This window comes from Bacillus rossius, chromosome 8, assembly GCF_032445375.1.
Source record: "Bacillus rossius redtenbacheri isolate Brsri chromosome 8, Brsri_v3, whole genome shotgun sequence".
Lineage (NCBI taxonomy): Eukaryota > Metazoa > Arthropoda > Insecta > Phasmatodea > Bacillidae > Bacillus > Bacillus rossius.
The window spans coordinates 53,775,486-53,794,764 of record NC_086336.1 but is presented as its reverse complement, the minus strand read 5'-3'; the positions used below and the strand labels follow the sequence as shown (position 1 = coordinate 53,794,764).

Below are 19,279 nucleotides of genomic sequence, written 5' to 3'. Positions count from 1 at the left end.
CTCATAAGTCAAATGTTTGGTGTCTTCGTTAAAACCATCTCTCTCTCTCTACATATATAATATATATTAAATAACATATATGTGTATATATATGTGTATATATATACACATATATGTTATTTAATATTCGAAACACACACATGCCAAGTTTGTATGAAAGACATGCTTGCAACTAACACGGTGCAAACCGGCATAAAAATAAAGACTTCTTGCAAACAATTCCTGCTATTTGTGTGTACGAGGCAGGTTGGGCTAAATGTGGGAGGAAATGCACTTAATATAGGACACTGTAAGGATGTAACCTTATGCAGCTTAGTTGCTGTAATTTTCTTATTCTGCCTTCACTAGTTGTTTTCATTTACATCCTTGAAGATGCAGGAATTTATTTTTTGTTGGGAAAAGGGAGGGGATGGGGAGGGGATGGAGGAATTCAAAAATGAAAATATAAAAAAAAAATTGAACACTTGTATTTAAAAAACTTACATAACTATTAACACTTACATAGTGACATATGGGCCTACAGTTGTAGGTAGCCACATGTGACGTGGCTCCTCACACATTAACATTCTGTCTTCACTGATATTTTGTACAATTTTTCATGACTTTGAGGGGATGGAGTCCCTCCTATCCCCCCTGCATCCACTTTGGATAGCCGTTTATTTTTTGTCGGGCTGGTAAAAACTGTATGTTCACAACAACGCGACATTTTACAGTCGCATCGCCATCTTCCCATCGCGCCGTCGCACCATTTTGATTCCAGCATAACAGCACACCTTCGCATCACCCAATATAACACTCTGCCTTCATCCGAAAATAAGACGAGAGTTTTCCATTGAAAGACCATCCAAAAAAAAATCAGGGGTCGTCTTATAACTGAGAGAACACTATTTTTTAAAAAAAAAAGTTGAAAAAAAAATTGTTTAAAATTACAGAATTTCCATTTATTTTTTATATTGAAGAATTACTAATGGCATTAAATATTTTAGAATTGAGCAAGAAAATAAAAAAGATTAAAATAGCTTTTTTTAAATTCTGTACAGTGACATCCTACTAAATAAGGAAAGGATAAAAGGTGAGTTAATAATTTTTTTCTTGGAGCCATGACATGCATAATTGGGGGGTCATCTTGCATTCAGGGTCGACTTACTTTCGAGTGAACACGGGAAAATTCACTTTTTGAAACATTTAAAAGATTTTACAGATACCTATCTTGTGTATAAAATATATAAAAATATTTTTTTGTATCCCTGTGATTATAATACCGTGGCATCAAAATTCAGACTCACACTTCAGTACTGAAACAGAAAACATTCTTAGTCAAAATGTCTGTCGCTCCCGCGAATGTCTTCACTTTGACGTCACAGATGGGCTGGGAAATTATTATTTTGCCCGCGTTGCGCTAGCGTGAGTCCACAATCGAAGGAAACTTTTTTGACGCGACAACGTCTGATAAATCGATGAACGCCGGCTGCACGCACGAAAAAGTGTCCCATTACGCACATTGTCCCGTTACGCTGTGTCCCGGACGCAACTCGCCCTTCCCCATCCCCACCAACTGGAAGTGTGTGGGTTCAGTTCCACAGAGAGAGAGAGAGAGAGAGAGAGAGAGAAAGAGAGAGAGAAAGAGAGAGAGAGAGAGACCGTGCTCGCAGGTTCGGAAGGCTCGGTGCAGTCGTGGGCGTCCAGCCTCAGCTTCGACAGCCAGCACGACGAGATGACGGCGGAGGCCGTGGAGTTCATGCGCAAGTTCGTGGCCGACCTGTTTGCAGACAGCTCCGACATCAGCCTGCAGCAGAAGTCCAAGTTCGGGCAGCTTTCGCAGGTTAGAATTGACCTTCGTGTCATGTCCTCACCACCCCACTTGCAGCGTGCGTTTTAATGGGCGTTAACTCTCTTTTTCCAATGTGGGATTTCTACTATTAGAGTTGTCCTGGTGTATGTTGTAAGATACACCCAAATACCACAAAAGTTTGAGGCCCAACTTTATAATGCAATATAAATTTTTTTAAATGTACTAAAAATTTTTTTCAAAGGTAAATTTGGAATGAATATTTATTAATTTAACTTATTGTACATATTTAATCAAGAGCATCATCTGGGAATATTCTGATTTTACTGTTATAAAAATGTAACTGAAAGACTTCATCTTGGTTTCAACCATTTTTGCCATCAAATTTTTTTATATAATCTAATTTGAAAAATATTGGTTTTCTTTTCACTATGGTACATAATTAATGGAATGTTTTTTTTTATTTAGTAGTAACCAAATGCTACAAATAGTTTCTCCTGTGAAATAATAATTGGTGTTCAGAATTATTTTTTTTTCTTTCAAAATTTTTTCAACCTCGATGATACTATCAAAAGACACTCTTTTATAGTATTAGAAAAATCAACATTATAACTCTCGATAGTATACAAAACTAAAAAAAAAATGTAATTTTAACGAGTTGGGTAGTATCAATGTGGTAACAGTGGATGCCATCTGCTCTCTACTGCAGTAGCGTGAGACGGACTGTAGTAAACAAAGAGATTCAAATGGGGTGGGGTTCCATCATGTTGCCAAATAAAGTTTACATGTTCAGCATCTACTAATTCTTCTCAGGAGTCACCATTTTGCGTAAGTGGCGCTGCAAGCGAGAAAACAACAAAGCAGTACTCGCACTTGCACTTATCTAAAAATGTTTCAGTTACTCTTTAATTGTGGCCTTGGACCCCAACACACTACAAAACTTACATCTGATACTATTAAAATTGATAACTGGGACACTCTTTTATGGAAATACTGTAGTTTCGTGCAAAGTGTTTAAATACCAACAAACAACCTGTTGCCAAAATTTTTTATAAAGTTGCACTTTATATATTTCGGGAGGAGGCTGCTCTTTCTTCCATCCCCAACTGGATACGCCATTGGCCACAAGCATTAATAGAATGTTGCCTTGCCTTCCTGCATAAATCAACATATTAATTCACAACGCAACTGTTCCACGATCGTGTTTCAGAACGAAGCAGGTCGACTGTGGTTCGCGAGGTTCGTAAATGCCCAACGAGTCCACAACAAGAAGGTGGACGAGACCACTTTCTACAGCCTGGTGCAGTACTTTGCCATCGTGCTGTTCGAGTGCGCGGACGCCGACGACTTCTCCCCGGCCAAGTCCCTCATGAACATGTGCTTCACCTTCTACCACGAAGGTACTGTCCGTCAACAGACAGTTCTGTTTACCGTTTCAGGTCTAGCAAATCGACCAGGGTCTACTGTGAAGAAATTTCCGACCGACTATCACAGTAATGAGGGAACAGACGTTTTCACGTCAAAACCAACGGGCTCAGTAGTGTAGTCATGGTCAGTGGCGTAGCCAGGATTTGTGTATGGGGGGTGTTAAGAAGCATGGTCCCCCCGTATTAAAGTGGGGGGGGGGGGGGGTCTGGGGGTCATCCCCCGGAAAAATTTGGATTTTTAGGTGTAAAATAGTATTTTAGCAGTTTTCGGTACTTAAATTTAAATATTGTAATGGTAAAAATTTTATTAATTTTTAATATGAAATTTGTTTGAGTGATGAATAAGAAATTTAATTAAAGATTTCGTGCTAGGGGGGGGGGGGGGGGTGAACCCCTAAAAACCCCCCCTGGCTACGCCCCTGGTCATGGTTCACTCTGGAACGCACTGCTACATCCCAATCAGGATCGTAATGTAGGGGGGTGACGTGAGTGTGGAAACCATTGCCATGCGCCACCTTTTGGAATGCACACGTGGAATATTTATTTTATTACCAGATTTAATAGACATTATGGGAGATAAGCTGCCATAGTAACATCGTAAGCAATGCTGCTGCAACAGATCCAGTCTAATGGTGATGAGGGAAAAAAATTATGCAAAAAAAAAAACAACACTCGTGTGCAAATGAACCCTCAAGGTTCATGCCTTATAAATTTTTTTTTATCGCTTGATGTCAAACCATCTTCACACTCGTTACAGTGATAGTAGGTCGAACTTTCTTGTGTGACAAAACACCGTCAGATTTAAATTGCTAATTAATAAGTGACATAATGTGTCAACAATGGTTGAGCCCACAATGGATGGATCTGTCTATATATGTTTGTTGAACAGTTTTTTTTTTTTTTTGGGTGTGACAACATCATGCCAGTGTAAGCGCATGTGCATGATTGTTACGAATTGGCTTTGTGTGAAGTTATAAATTGGTGTAGCGTGGGAACACGTTTAGCTAGGACTTTTGATTCGGGTGTCATTGTTAAGAGTTTGCGGAGCACTACTAGGACCTAAGTGAGACAATGAATATATTCACCAGAATATAAGTCAAAAACAGTATTGAATTTAAAATTACAAAATAATTAAAGGTGTCGTCTCATATGAATCGTAAATATGCTCAAAGTGATAGAAAATGCAAGTCAAAAGGAATCCATTAAGCCTAAAAGGTCCATGCCGAATGAATGCAATAGCTACGGCAGCATCGAAAAGGAAATAAGATTGATAATTAAATTAAAGAGTTTGTTAATAAATTACATATTAATATGAAACACTTGCTATGATTTTGTTCCCTTTTTTACAATTTTTTTTTTTGGTAAAAACCCAAACTGAACCTTTCTCTGGTTTATTCCACTTTCTTTTTGCACCAGTTAATATATTTCAGCGTTATTTTTAACACTCGCAGTTAAGAAATCAAGTTTTGAAATCAGCTTTATTATAATATATTTGCTCGATCTCCCAAGATCCACAAGCCCACTGGAGTATGTTTTAATGTAATATTTATTAATATAATGGTTATATTTTGGGGTGGTGCGAATTATACGCAGTTACCTCCCCCCCCCCCCCTTCGCCACTTTGTATAAAGATTTTGTTGTGATCTGAAACACTGCCTACACAAATGTTTCAGGAATGTATCAATATAAAAAAAATTTACTAAAAATTATGTGTAAATACACAAAATATTAGAAGCATAATAATTTAGAACGCTACCGTAAAACGGGGTGAATAGGATCAAAAGTTTGTAACATTATATTTCGAAACATAATATAGCAGAAAAAAATTATATATTGTTCTAATAGTTCTAAAAAAGTTTTAATATATAGTTCTACGTATAATACTTTTCTGCTATATTATGTTTCAAAATATAATGTTACAGACTTTTGATCCTATTCATCCCGTTTTACAGTAAATGTTTTGTCGGCGCTTTGTTGGTTTTGTTGTAATTCGTAGTTGTTATGTTGGCAAGTAACCGTGTGGTGTCCCTGAGGGGAAGCCTTCTTTTCACAGACGAGAGAGCCAAAACCTGAAGTTCCCCGAAGTTCTATGCTTTTTTTCCCCCGTATCTTTTATGTTAGCTATCCCAACCAAATCAACCGTCCAAAATGTTTTTAAGTTTTTTATAATGTAGCTAACCTAACATAATTGACCATTAGTATCCTTTTATCAACGCCGCCATATTTATTTACAACGAACAAAAAAAAATAACCCGAAGATGCACGAGCGGGAGTTTGGCTCGCTCGTCTGCGAAAAGAAAAGGATTCCCGTCCGCCGTCCCTGAGAGCAGACCCGCACCACACGTGGCCGGTTGCAGTGGACGTGCCCGGCTGCGAGCCGTACAAGGAGTACCTCTACACGTACCTGCGCGACCAGGCCATCTGGCACAGCCTGCGCTTCTGGAACGCGGCCTTCTTCGACGCGCTGCAGTGCGAGCGGGTGCACCGGCCCGTCGTCACCAAGGAGGACGTGCGCCACTACAGCCTGGAGGCCGTCACCGACGAGCGGCGCTACCAGGAGAACATCACCTTCGGGCAGCTGGGGTCGGTCTCACCTCCCTGTGCAACACGTTCCACGACCAAAAAACTGACTGTCCGTTCTTAATCAGGGGCGCAACAACTAAATTTCCAAAGGGGGGGGGGGGGGGGCAATATACCTTATTATAAAGAATCATCGATCCCCTTATTGAAGCGGGGGGAGTCCGGGGGCCTCCCCCAGGAAAATTTGTATTTCAAGGTGGAAATTGGTGCTATTTAAGCAGTTTTATCATCTAAAAATTGAATACACAGCACTTTCTTTGCCCCCATTTGCCCCCACTTCAAGGTTTCATAGGGGGGGGGGAGGGCAAAATACCCTTGCCCCCCCTGTTGTTGCGCCCCTGGTTCTTACGGAGTTGCTTGGCTTCTGGGCTGTAGCCGCGTTCAAGGCGAAGATGTCACCGACGTTGCAGTCGCCATCATCAGGGTGCAGTTACCTGCTGAGGTTGTTGGCGATTTCTTGTGCCTTTTAATATTCTCTCACTTCAGAGCAGAGTGTTTCCCGATTGGCTGCAGCCGCTGCTGCTGCTGCTGCTGCGGGTGACTGCAACGTCCACCGAAACATCAGCGATATCTTCGCCTTCGACGTTTCTACAATCCAAAAGCCAAGCAACTTCTGGCAATGGCCGCGAAAGCCCACAATATTTTATTAACTTGTAGTTATGCCTGAGGTACGTAAGGCTGGCACAAACATTTACAATTTTATGTATATTTATATATAATTTTCTGGTTGTTGCTTGTACAAATCTACAAACGTAACTCCAATCTCAATAAAATTTTGGCACACCTGACCTTTCAATAACCCCCTCTTTTCAATTCCCCTTTCTAACCCATTAAAGTAGAACTGTGGTACTTCTTGATGAATTTTTTATGCAATGCATGTTCATAATAGGAGAAAAATTACTGTCTACATCTCTGGACCGACAAATGAGAAACAATATGTAGGCTCACACTTTTATATAAAAGGTTCTAATGTGTAACCACCCAACTATATCTACTACATTTCTCAGATTGGCCATTTAGTCTGTAATCGTTATTTCATAAAAATATACTTAAAAAAACACTTAAAAGTCAAGAGCATCTTGCCATTAAACCATTACCTTAAAGGCAGCCTTTTAAAGCATTTAACTACTAATCTAGAGATTTAAAATACATACGTGTTACATAATTCATGTTAAAAATTCACTTTAATTCCTTAGCATACATGATTATCCGATTGCAATGTACTTCGAATCATGTTTCTACAACTCATAATTCTAAAAGAAATTTCTAATATTATAACAAATTAATTACATTCTATATCTACTAACTTCCTTGTCTAAGAGTCAAGTGGCACATTATAACAAACATTACAAAATCTCAAAAGTGTAACTTTTATGGTTTATAACATAACTAATGTTGCCAATATAATAGAGTGCACCAAAATAGATTACCTGTTCCTTAAAATTATTTTCCTCAAAGCTAAATACACTGCAATTTCTTTTACACATTACAAGGATCCAGCGTGTCTCATTTATAGGGTAAATTCTCTGCCATAAATAGAAGCATTTCATTGACATTTATGCCTCTATTTAAGTTTGGATGTGCAGCTCGTATTAAAACTTCACGTGCTTTTTCTACTGGAAAAACACCCTAAACTTAACAATTATGTATTTATTTATTTATTTATTTAATTTCAGAACGTTTACCTGCAACATGCACGCGTTTGGACTGAGCCGTGAGCTGTGCACGGAGTTTCTGAGAAAGCAATGCATCATTGCCAACCTCAGCGAAGGTAAAAAAAACCAACATGCACAAGTAGAAATATGTTTTGAATCGTGAATTGATGTCTTGTTTGAAAAAAATTATTATGTACAAGGGGTTTTTAACTCTGGAGCAGACATCAATAACTGGAACCTTCTGGCTGGGCGGTGTCTGGTTTCGATTTCTTGAAAATTTTAATTACATCTCCACATACCTCAAAATAGTCTGCTAGTTTCAAAAAAAATACTTGTACTGTATTTGAAATCTCCTCTATTGTCAGGGACGACAAACAGCTTCTCATAAATCATGAAATATTTTTGGTCAAGTACCTAGTAATAGATACGGTAAACATATGGTAACCAAAGTACATTTTACAACACTTCATGTATGTTCAATGGTAAAAGAAACCACATAACATGAATTAACTAAGAGAACATTTCAGTATGTATAAAAAAAAAATTGCTTGAAATTAGTTTTTCCCTGCGAATCAGTTGCAATATTATTACTGAAAAATGAAAACACAATAAAAGTTAGTAAATGCTTGCTTCGGTAGGCTTTATTCACCGCCACTGTATCCAAAAATTTGCTCTTAAAGTGGATTAAATCACTTGCCTATTTCCATTACATACTTCCATACCACCATTCCTTTTCAGTCGTTCGTGCTTAAATACAGCAGAGATAGCTCACTCTGCAAAGAGCCAGTCATAGTGAAATGTCAGAAATTGCTTCAGGATCACATGGTTCTATCATCAAAGATTAAAGCTCAGTCTAACATGCCATGTTTGTTTATTTCATTTTATTGTCAATACTTATTTCATTTCTTGTTAGCGAAATTGATCAAATAATTGCATAAATTCACGCAAGCGTTCATAACTGACAAACTGTGTGACCTTTTACAGCTTGAAAATAACATTTAGTAAACATCTAGCGAGAAAATATGCTACCTAACAAAAAAAATGCAAGGGTGCAATTGAAATAAATTTAAGAGACTTAATGAAAAGCAATAACAAGAAAATGACATAACCGACTCGGCATGTTAGACCGAGCCGTAACGCTGAGTTTCTTGTTCATCATTTCATTTAAGTGAATTCACTGGATGGTAATCTTTTCTTTCCAGAACAAGAGAAGATGCTGAGGGACAACATTGACAGAATGTACAAGGAGACGGATCCCTGGCGGTAGTTCCGCAACTCCATACATTCCGGAGCGAGCACACCGACTGATCCGTGTTACGGTTCCCGTAGAATGTTCACAGACATGCCACCCTTGAAGCAATAAAATGACAGACTAGCTTGTGAAGTCTCCCTCTTCAACCACTACACAATAATTTTTTTTTTAATTAATCTATTTTAGGCACATTAAAAAAATTATGACAGGTGAAATTTTACGTCGCGCATGCACCACGCTACATACAAATAAAAATTATATATGTTCTTTTAAATTATATACTTTAATGATTGATATTGAATACTGTTACATATAATTAAAATAATTTATTGTCAATATTAGTGATAGAAATTGTGTTAATAAACTTTCTCAAATGTATTTATATAAGTGAGGTTATGTTCCCGTTTGTATAACGATGTTAGGTTGTTTGTAAGCTCCCATTGTCGCTGGCAGGGAGTGTTTGTGGAAGGTTAAGTAGTCTCCTGGCCGTTTTCATGGGAGTGTTTGTGAGGTTATGTTCCTGTATGTATAATTTATTTGCATCATAAATTATTACATTATTATTTAACAAACTAGAATAATAATTCAGCATATTAAATGATTTTCAGTATTAAAATTTATCTTGATTATTTTACTTAGTTAAATAAGTATTTTATACGTGTGTTTATATTAATATTGAATACCTACTGAATATTTTATCAAAATTTTTAATTTTATTGAGATTATACATTACCAACCGTATTTATAATATCACTCCATTCCTTTTGTTTTTCTATTAATTATTTGCATGCAAAATTAGTATTTTTTTTATTAAGCCAAGTAACTTTAACGTCTAACACGCATATATAAATACACGCACCCAATCTTTTATTTTATATTTAATGTCACATAGCTGGAAAGTAATCTAGAACCCTAGTCTTATATGGCAAATTGCACAAAAACCTGCCTTTTTTCCCCACTGATAGAACAATGTTCAACTTTACAAGATGCTGTGATAAAATGCCTGAAGCGAGATTGACATGACAATCAAGCACACATGTTAATTAGGATCTATCTTCATCCTTTGAATTGCAGCAGTTCAGCTGATGTGTTCTGACTGCTACAGCAAACTGTGTTACAGGAAAAATTTCTGTCGTGTGACAAGGTATTAAACTGATATGTAATAAGCCACTAGGAAACCATAATTTTCCTAACAGTTTAAAAATCAAATAAATCTCGCAACCTTAATAATCATTGAAACATTTATTCATTTGTAACATGCCTGTCAACAGTTGAATAACTTTTGAGAATGGCCCAATACAAATACATACTAGGTATAGAAAAACATAGCTCTAATTGACAGGACAAACAAACATTAACAAGACTATACATGGGAAAGCACTGAATAGTATAGGGTAGGCACTACATACATTTACTGACACCATCAATTACCAGTTTAAGGCACACACTGCAAGATAAAGTCACAACTAAGACAAACACAATATTATAACATAACATGCACCGGTAACAGGTGAAATTAAAAATAACAACACAATAATCATGTAGTTAGATAAAAATAATTTTAAAGTTACACTAACTAAAACTTATACAAAATTAAAAAAATTAATAGAGACTAATAAAATTAATATTAGTAGAGAAGTAGATAAAAAATTTGTACAATCCAATGAAATCATCTACTTATTACAATTAGTTGTAGATAGTTGAGTCAAGAAATAAATTGCTTATGTTTATCTTGTTTGCTGAAGTTGGTAACTAATCTATAAATATCATTTTTGTTCCCCAAATAACAAAATAAGAAACAAAGATGATGAACTGGAGAACTCTTAAGGCGTACTTTCACATAAACATTTAAAGTTGTGTTTATAATTGGTACGTATAGAAATTACAAACAAAAAGATAATCTAAATTGACATTATGTTCAGAAAACAAAAGTAAGTTAGGTTGAGTATTGTGTTTTTGTTGAGTAGGTATTGTGTTTTTGAGTAGTAATTTTAAGAAATGTTATTTCAAATCAATATCTGTATTATAATTTTGATTGAAATTGTGTGGAATAAACATTAGAAGGATAGGTACCTAGGTGGTAATATAGTTAATGCTATGGTTCTGTTTATCTAATTTATGTATAGTTCAACCTCACAGTTTAAATTTTTCTAGTGAAAGATATAATTTAGTTTTTTTGATGTTACGGCTAGCAAAAATTTTGATTACACCATTTACAATTTCAGATTGGAATAGATAACAATTTTTTATTGACATAATTATTCTATAAATTTTTTACATCAGCAGCAAATAATTCAGAACCAGAATTACATTGTTAATGAAAACAGTGAATAATAACAAACATTAAAAGACTGAATAGTTACAGTCAACTGTAAATTAAATTTATGTGATGGTGATGTAACTTACTTTCTCTCTTATACTCCATAATCCAGAGTTATTTCAATGGTTTTAAGTTGTGTGTATTAAAGTGATCGATATAACAAGATCTTCAAGTTTTTCTAATGCAGCAACTTGTATTTTATTTTACACTCATTAAGATTTTTGTGTGTATAGTTATTGTTTTGGAAAACATTACATAAATTGGTTTTCGTAAGGTCCAGTGAGTGAAATTGGATCCATGAAATGTTTCAGAAAAAAATAAACTGGTTTTTTCAGTCTTACTTAGATGTCATTATGGCTTAATCTACTAAATAGCCTAAATAGTGATCAGTTATTTTAAAGGCAAAATGTTGTGCCCCATTATTTTTACAACTCATTCCAATACAATTTGTTTAAAATACTAATGTGTATGCAGATAAAACTTGTAAAATTTTATTTTAGAAAGTTTTCAAATTTACTTGCTTCATTTAAGTAACTACCTATTATCTGTCTTAATAGTTCATTAAAAATAATTAATATGTACAAACAACTTGAATTCAATATTCTCTAATAGACTGTGCATTGGGCTGGATTTCCAGCCCTATTCAAAAAGCATACCTATTTCATTAATTCTACCATGTGTGTGTGTGTATACATATCTTTATACGAACATAGAAAAACTTTCTTTTCTCAGTGCATCTGCCTTTTTACTAGCAGTTCTCCAATTCCTGTACAAATTAATAATAGTAATAAGAACTTTATGGTCCGTGAGCACTTTAAAGTTTTTCAAAATTCATTTTTTCTTAGAGATATTTTACGTTTTCTCAATTATCCCCACATATAAACATATCAAATAACTATCTTCAAGCAATTATATACACCTTGACGGCATGACTAAAATGAAGCCTGTTCCAAATCTATAACTTAATTCATAGATTTCTAGTAAACCATTTTTTTTAAACCTTACAGTTTTCTTATATAATAAAGCGTATCCCAAAATCTTACTATCTGACTATTTCGAAACTTTTACAGAATATAGAAGTGACGCATGGCCTTTATCTAAATTAAAATTGTAAAAAAAAAAAATATTCAGACATTTTCTATATATTTTTGAAGGAAAAACTGAGTTATGACAACATTGTGTACATACATCCTGAATGGTTTCTATTAATAGTTTGGTTTTTATACTTTGTAGGAAATGAGTATTAACACAAGATTCTTTTCAATTTGTTTATATTGACTTCCTTCTATCAATATTGAAAAACTTTAATTTTCTGTGCAAAGCCAAGTACCATAGCTAGTATATAACAATTGTGCATGCTGTGAACATTCTCCATGGGAAGAATTCCTGTTTAGTCAATTAATGATTCTTGTTACAGGTTTACCTTTGATGATTTTGAAGGGAAACTGCTTTTTTTTCTTCTTCTCAGGATATAAAACTCTGACTGAATATTTGAGTGTTTGAAATGTAAGCTAATTTGATACATTATTTATAACACTATTTGTATAAGTTTATGGCTGCAAAATAAAATATATCCATGTCTTAACATAATAAAAGCTATCATGAGAATGATTATGTGATTACTATTGGTGTAAAAATCAGTGTTGCACCTTACTGCAATTCTAAAAATTTCAAATGGCAGCATGAGTTACTAGTAGGTACCATGTTACAGCAAACAGCTCATAGAAGTTTCAGATTAAAATTATTCTTACCTACTAATATGGTTTACTTTGCTTCTTTTCCCAGTAATAATTAAATGAAGACCAAAAATAGTTAATTTTAATGTCTTTCTGTATGTAACAGTGATTCACCTGGTAAAAAATTTCAAGGTGTAATAATTTGCATAGCCACTAAAAAAAGAAAAATGCACTGATATCAAAACACATTGTTACATCGCTTCTCATCACAGCATTTATTTGAAGTAAAGAAAAAAAAACAACACTAATGTATTTTTTGAATGCAATTTCTTTAAGCAATAAAGTGTTCAGATATGTAATAACCCATGCATTTGTGTAAATCCTTTATTTTTACATTCCAATTTTCTGCAGTCCAAGCCAAGAAAAAAACTGTCACTACAGTAGTGTCTCACTCAACCAAGGTCCATTTCATCTGAGCCGACCTAGTGACATTCCCGGCAAAGACTGTCGAATCATTATCTTGAGGACCTAGAAAATGATCTAACTGTTATCGAAAGCCTGAATAAAATTAACTTCAATGATGCAATTTAATGGTTAAGCAAATCACAAGTTGAAGTGAAAGAATCTACATTGAAAAACATCTGGAGAAAAATGTAACCTGGAAAAGTGATACCACTGTGCCAAATGTAAACCACAAAGTTTTTCTTATTGTTAGCGACAAGATTTTATGGTTTTATTTTTAGGCCTATTAAGTATAGAGTTTTTGGTATTATTGGTTATATTTTTTGAACCATTTATTTATAAATAGCGCAATTTATGAAACATTAATGTTTCATAATACTTAATTCATCAAAAGTTTATTGAGACTATAACTGATGCTTTTTAATGATATAATTTTTTTATAAGCATTCCTAACTGCTTGCAAGAATTAAAATAAATCTGGATGTAATTGCGTGTTAGAAAAATTTACCAATGCCGTAATATAAAAACAGTTACTAATAACAGATAGGAGATTAAAAAAAATAATCTATTTAGTACACCACTTACATGTTACAATTCTCATTTAGTACACCACTTACATGTTACAATTCTCGAGTTTAATATAATAAAAGAAATCAGCATTTTCCGATTCAAGTAAATTTTTGATCAAAAATTCTGAATATATTTGTGATTTCAGTGACATTCCGGTGCTTAATGGTGTATTAACGTGCTTTACTGTGTAATTTATGTTTCATCGCAATTCACCACATAATCTTGTCCCTACTTATTGTGTACCGCATTTGCCGTGGTCTCCCTTAAATCATTACTGGAGACTATCGTACTGTCCAAACCTCATTCTCCTGGTGGAAAATGATTCTCGAAACTGACGTACATCAACTCATCGAAGTGCCCGCCTGCAAGCTGGCGCTCGAAGGGGAAAGGAGGAGGGAGGTCACTCCAGTGTGTGTTCAAATGCCTCCAGCTCCCACAAAAGCAGCGCCTTTCTTCTGCCGTATGTGCAGTTCTCACCCCGTGTCACTCACACACAATAGCCGTGCCCATTGAATCGGCCCGCCTAGTCTCATGTGTGCGAGTGTGAGAGTGTGTGTGTGTGTGATGGTGAGGAGGAATGATAAGGACAGCCCTTGCTGTTTCTTCCAGCGCGGTATCTCCTCTGAACTGGCGCGCAGTCTTCTCATCGTCTGTACGGCAACTATAATATCTGAGCGGTGATCATAACATTATAAGGAAAAGAATTGAAGATGCATTCCCTTAAGTGCTTTCGGATTTGTGCTGGTTGTTTCATGCCTAAAAAAAAATAACTTGGAAACAAAACTACTTATTCACCCTCCGTGAATTCTTAAAAGATGTTCGTAAACAGACCCCACTCGGATATCTTGAGCAGGTGAAAAAATTTGAGAGGATACCAAAAAAGAGGGTTAGCTTAATGAAATTACAGCTAGAGATGGACAGAGACTCAAAAACTCTAGCAGAGTTGAGCGAGTAGGTAAAGCTAGACTTGACAGTCGAGTTTAGTGGACCCAAAAGAACGAGACTTGACAATCTTCCTTTCAACTTGATACATATTTGATATGCGCAACAAGCAAAAATCACATACCATCATTTTGCAAACCCTTTACAGCATAATCTCGTATTCACACTCTCACAGTTTTCTTAAAGTATGGTTAATTTTACACAAACACTATGTCCCAAAAGAGTCAAAGCATTTATTCTGCTATTTACGTTTCAGAAAATTATAAATAGACAGCATTTCGGAATGGCCTGGTGTACTAAAAAGATTTGTAAAATAGCAAAACAAACTACGTAAGTAAAAAAATATGCGTCTGGATATTTGTCTACAGCGGCAAACAATATTATTGCTGTTTGGCATGAACAAGAAAGTGTTGCACCACATATTGTCATTTTTGACCAACGGCGAATATCTGTAGGATATCTGAGGGTGGTGGGGGGAAGGGGGAGGCACCGCCATAGGATAACACTTATCATTTTCATTTCACAGTTATGATATTGCAAGCACAAGTCGGTCCCCTAAGAACTTTATGATTCCAGGAGGGGGGGGGGGGCTGCCCCCCCCCCCATTTTACCAGATCTACACCCATGTGTCTGACTATCCAGTAAACGTGGCTTTATTTTTTAAGCAGATGGCTTTATTTTTATGTACAACAAAGGTTATCATTTATTTTACATGCAATTTAATGCCTTTTTTTTTATAAAGAAATTCTTGATGTGACATTTGAAAATGATTTAAGTATTGTCATTGTGGAAGTCAGGACATTTGTTCCCAGCCACAGAAAATGGCTGAAAAAAAGGAAAACGAACCCCAGAGTTAATTTTACATTTCAGTAAGATTATAGTTTATGCGCATGATTTTTGGCACGTCCATTAAATAACGATACAAAAAAGTACTCAAAGGAGAAGATAGTGGGGTTTTAAAGTAAAATATAAAAGAAAATTCTGAAAAGTATATTTTAGAGTAAGTATTAATGTTGCTAGATTATGCTGCAATAAGCCTTTTTTTTTAAATCAGACTGGTTTCTAAAAAAACTCAATATCTGAACGTAAAACTGAAGGAGATCCTTTTAATTCAAAAATTAAATTTTTTGTAACTTCCTGATATGTTTTCAAGTTCTCCTATAAGAGAATATTGCAGTAAAAGTAGTTTACAGTTTTAATGATTGGTTCAATTAGGTACATTAAAACTAGCATTAAATTTTCAGAACAGTTGGAGTTAGGTTGTATGTTATCTACATAGAAAATAATGTTAAACCATATTAGTTAGGAACTACAAATTTAAAAGATAGCTATTTTAACCTGAATAACTATCCTGATTAATTTTATAGTAGTTTTAATATAACTAATATAACCTTAAAAAATATATATTAAAAAAGTTTCAGTATTTTAAATGTAGGTAATCTAACTTAACTAAATTATTTACCATTTTATTTGTAATGTAGCTAACCTCACCTAACCACTTGTTAAAATAGTGATCTACTGGTAAACTACTTGATGTATCAAAGCACACTATTAGAAAACAATCTGACATCATGTCATGAAAAAAAAAGTTAGGATTTTTTCAAGGAAATTTGCTCAGAATTACCTTCTAGAAAATTTTAAGGTTAAAATCATTTAAAAATGAGAAAAAAACATTGAACTTACTATCAATATTTTCTCATTATTTAATTCACTAAACTACACAATTTTCCTTGACTTCAAAGACCTTTATATCTACTAAGTTTTCCAGAATTCAATGGGAATAAAATACTGAATTTTAAAGGAAATAATCAATCTGTATATTCAAAGTTATATTTTACTTATTTACTTAACACAAATTTCAAACTCGTACTGGTACATTAACACCAGGAAAATAATAGTATTACTCTAAAATTTCTGCAATTACGCAAGCTAGACTCAATTTCTAAGAAATTAACTGTTAATAAAAAATTATGAAATGTGGACTCCACTCTGCTCAACTCGAAGGTATTAATACTGAATTTGACCCAAAAATTTGTCAATTCGTCCATTTATATTTACAGCAACTGTTTTTTTAAAAAAAATTCATGACAAAAAAAACTGAACTAACAAAAACAACATGGCAGGCGAGACCAAACATTCATTGAGTAGTTTCGAAAACTATCTTGCTTAAAGCTTTGTGTTTTTGCCCATGATTTAAATTGACTTTAAAATACAACTATGTTTGACTTTTAATAAGTGGCATACTGTCTTGAATTAACCATTTGCAAGTTATGTGGCCTTTGTTATAACACTTGTTATTTTAAGTCATTCAGTCTTACTTCACTAAACACTATTTTGTTAGTACTTGAAAACAAAATTATTTCTTTATAAAATACAAATTTTAAAAGATATGTTTTAAAGCCACACTCAAACCTCATTAAAAAATTTTTGTATGAAGGAGAAAAGGACACACGGAATAAATTGGAGAAGATAATGAATGAGTACAAACATCCAACAAAAATGAAAATACAAGTATTTGCCACAATGTAGGTGATGCTGCTTCTATATTTCTTCAATACAAAATTAACATTCGATGATTAGGTTTTATACAGAATATACAAAAAAAATATATAAAAAAGTTAACTTTATTTCAGTCATTTGAATACAAAGAGAAGACATTATTTTTTACACATAACTGAATACAGTTGCTTTAAAATTCTTTCTTTGAAAGAGGAACATTTTTCTCCATCACAGGAAAAAATAGTTATGTATTTTTTTTTGCACAACTTAAAACACTAATGTAAATTTAAAGAAAAAAAAGTAAAATTTTAATTATACTCTAAAATCAAACATTCCAATTTAAAATATGACAATACTGCACTTTTTTAAGTTGTGTCAGAAGACAAAATCATTTTATTTACAAACCTAACCATAGCTTAATTGTATAAATAACCTATCATATACTAAAAATTGGCGTTCGTAAACTTCTCCACTTTCCGAAACTTTGTCAAAGAAATTCTTTCACATCAAAATAAATGTTAATTTTTACAACTAAATGGTGCTGACTGACTTGGTAACCTAGAATACAATTTTACACACTGCTTGTCTCAAAATCTATTAGGTTTTGAGGCAAAATTGATTAAATAATTACATGTTAAAAAAATGTACAAATAATACATTAACTAAAATTACATCACCTGATGAATTTTATAACAGAGTTTTGTTTATCTTATAAGCAAGAAGGTTATACTGCACAACATCCCAGCACCCAGCAATTTTTTTAATCATTACAGTGTTTACCAACTATTTTTTTTGTCACAATCAAATACCAAATGACCTGGATGCCGAAATAAAATTGTTTTTGATGCTGCAACTTAAAATGGTATTATGAGGAAAATAAGATGAAGTTTTCTTTGGTTAATTTTTACATGTGTATATGAATATATAAATAAGTGATGCAACTAAGGGTAGCTTGATGGGAGAAGTTAGAGGGAGGGGTAGGGGAGATTTTTTTCAAGCCTAGAAAAAAAAATGAACCACAGATTTAAACACACTAAAATCATATACAAATCCTGTCAACCAACACATTTTGGAAACTTAAACCTGTAGTTGGGCAAAATTCATACTTATTATTGTTTCATTCATTATTACACACACTGTATTGAACTACACAAAACAAAGCCCCAAAAATATAAATTTCCAAAATGAAAAGAAAGAAAAAATTCCCATTACTATAAATTTTCTCCCAGTATGCTGAAACTTAAATTTCTGCTGGCCAACTGCAAACAAGTGGACAGTGAAGATTAATTCTCTGTAAGTAAATGAAATAAACACAGATAAATATGGAATGTGGATGTTTATAAGCTTTCCAATTATAAGAGAGTAACCCTTCAAAAAAAAATATTCAATTTAAAATAAACATATCTTGCAATTGTTTGATAGATGCCTAGACATAAAACTCACTGCTAAATAACAACACAACAAATTTTGTATGCAAAATTTACTAACAATTAAATAACATGGCACTATACTTGCAACAATTTCAAGAAAGAAAAATTCATCATTGATAAAATATCAAAGGAATATGTTCTCTCAATGGATTTTAAAACAAACTAAACTGTACAAAATTTTAAATGGGTTTATCCCAACCCAGTTTCACTGGTTAATAACTTACAAGCTTTGTATGCAGATCTGTAGGGAACACACAGCACCAGTGGTTCTTCAAAACCAAACTGACAATCAGACAGAAGCTCCACAATTCCAACACAGCTGGCAAACATAAACAGTGCTCGTCAAACTATTTGAAGTATTGTCAGGTACAAAAATCACAGTCCCGTATTTCCCTCACGACTGAAAATTATTCAAGTTGTTTCAAGTTGACATTTCCAGGTCTGGAAGAAAAAAAAAATCCTCACTTTAAATTGCACACAAGACACTCTACAACAGTTCTTAAAGACTAACAGTGTTAAACAATGCTCCTGGTTAAATACATATTGTACAATTAAATAAAGAAAATGGCCAACACTTTTGGAAACACAAAATAAGATATACGTAACACCATAATACATCACCTGTATGTATGCGAAAGTCATTGAAATAACTCATCTGCTTGCTGCCACCTGCTAGC

The 19,279-nt window shown here is 34.0% G+C and overlaps 2 protein-coding genes across 3 annotated transcripts in view; one reads left to right on the top strand and one right to left on the bottom strand.

Annotated features, from left to right (window-relative positions):
* Positions 1–13,061, top strand: part of LOC134534956 (uncharacterized protein KIAA0513) — a 28,755-nt gene extending 15,694 nt beyond the window's left edge. The window contains exons 5-9 of the mRNA XM_063373710.1: positions 1,653–1,822; positions 3,000–3,189; positions 5,574–5,799; positions 7,473–7,567; positions 8,654–13,061. Of these exons, the coding sequence (XP_063229780.1) occupies positions 1,653–1,822; positions 3,000–3,189; positions 5,574–5,799; positions 7,473–7,567; positions 8,654–8,718 (746 nt within the window). The 3' untranslated portion in view covers positions 8,719–13,061. The remainder of the gene's footprint in view (positions 1–1,652; positions 1,823–2,999; positions 3,190–5,573; positions 5,800–7,472; positions 7,568–8,653) is intronic.
* Positions 13,062–18,637: 5,576 nt separating this feature from the next.
* LOC134534955 (uncharacterized) overlaps positions 18,638–19,279 on the bottom strand; it is a 64,451-nt gene continuing 63,809 nt past the window's right edge. For both annotated transcript variants that reach the window (XM_063373706.1, XM_063373709.1), the window contains one exon: positions 18,638–19,043. In XM_063373706.1, coding sequence (XP_063229776.1) covers positions 19,014–19,043 — 30 coding nt within the window. In that variant the 3' untranslated portion in view covers positions 18,638–19,013. The remainder of the gene's footprint in view (positions 19,044–19,279) is intronic.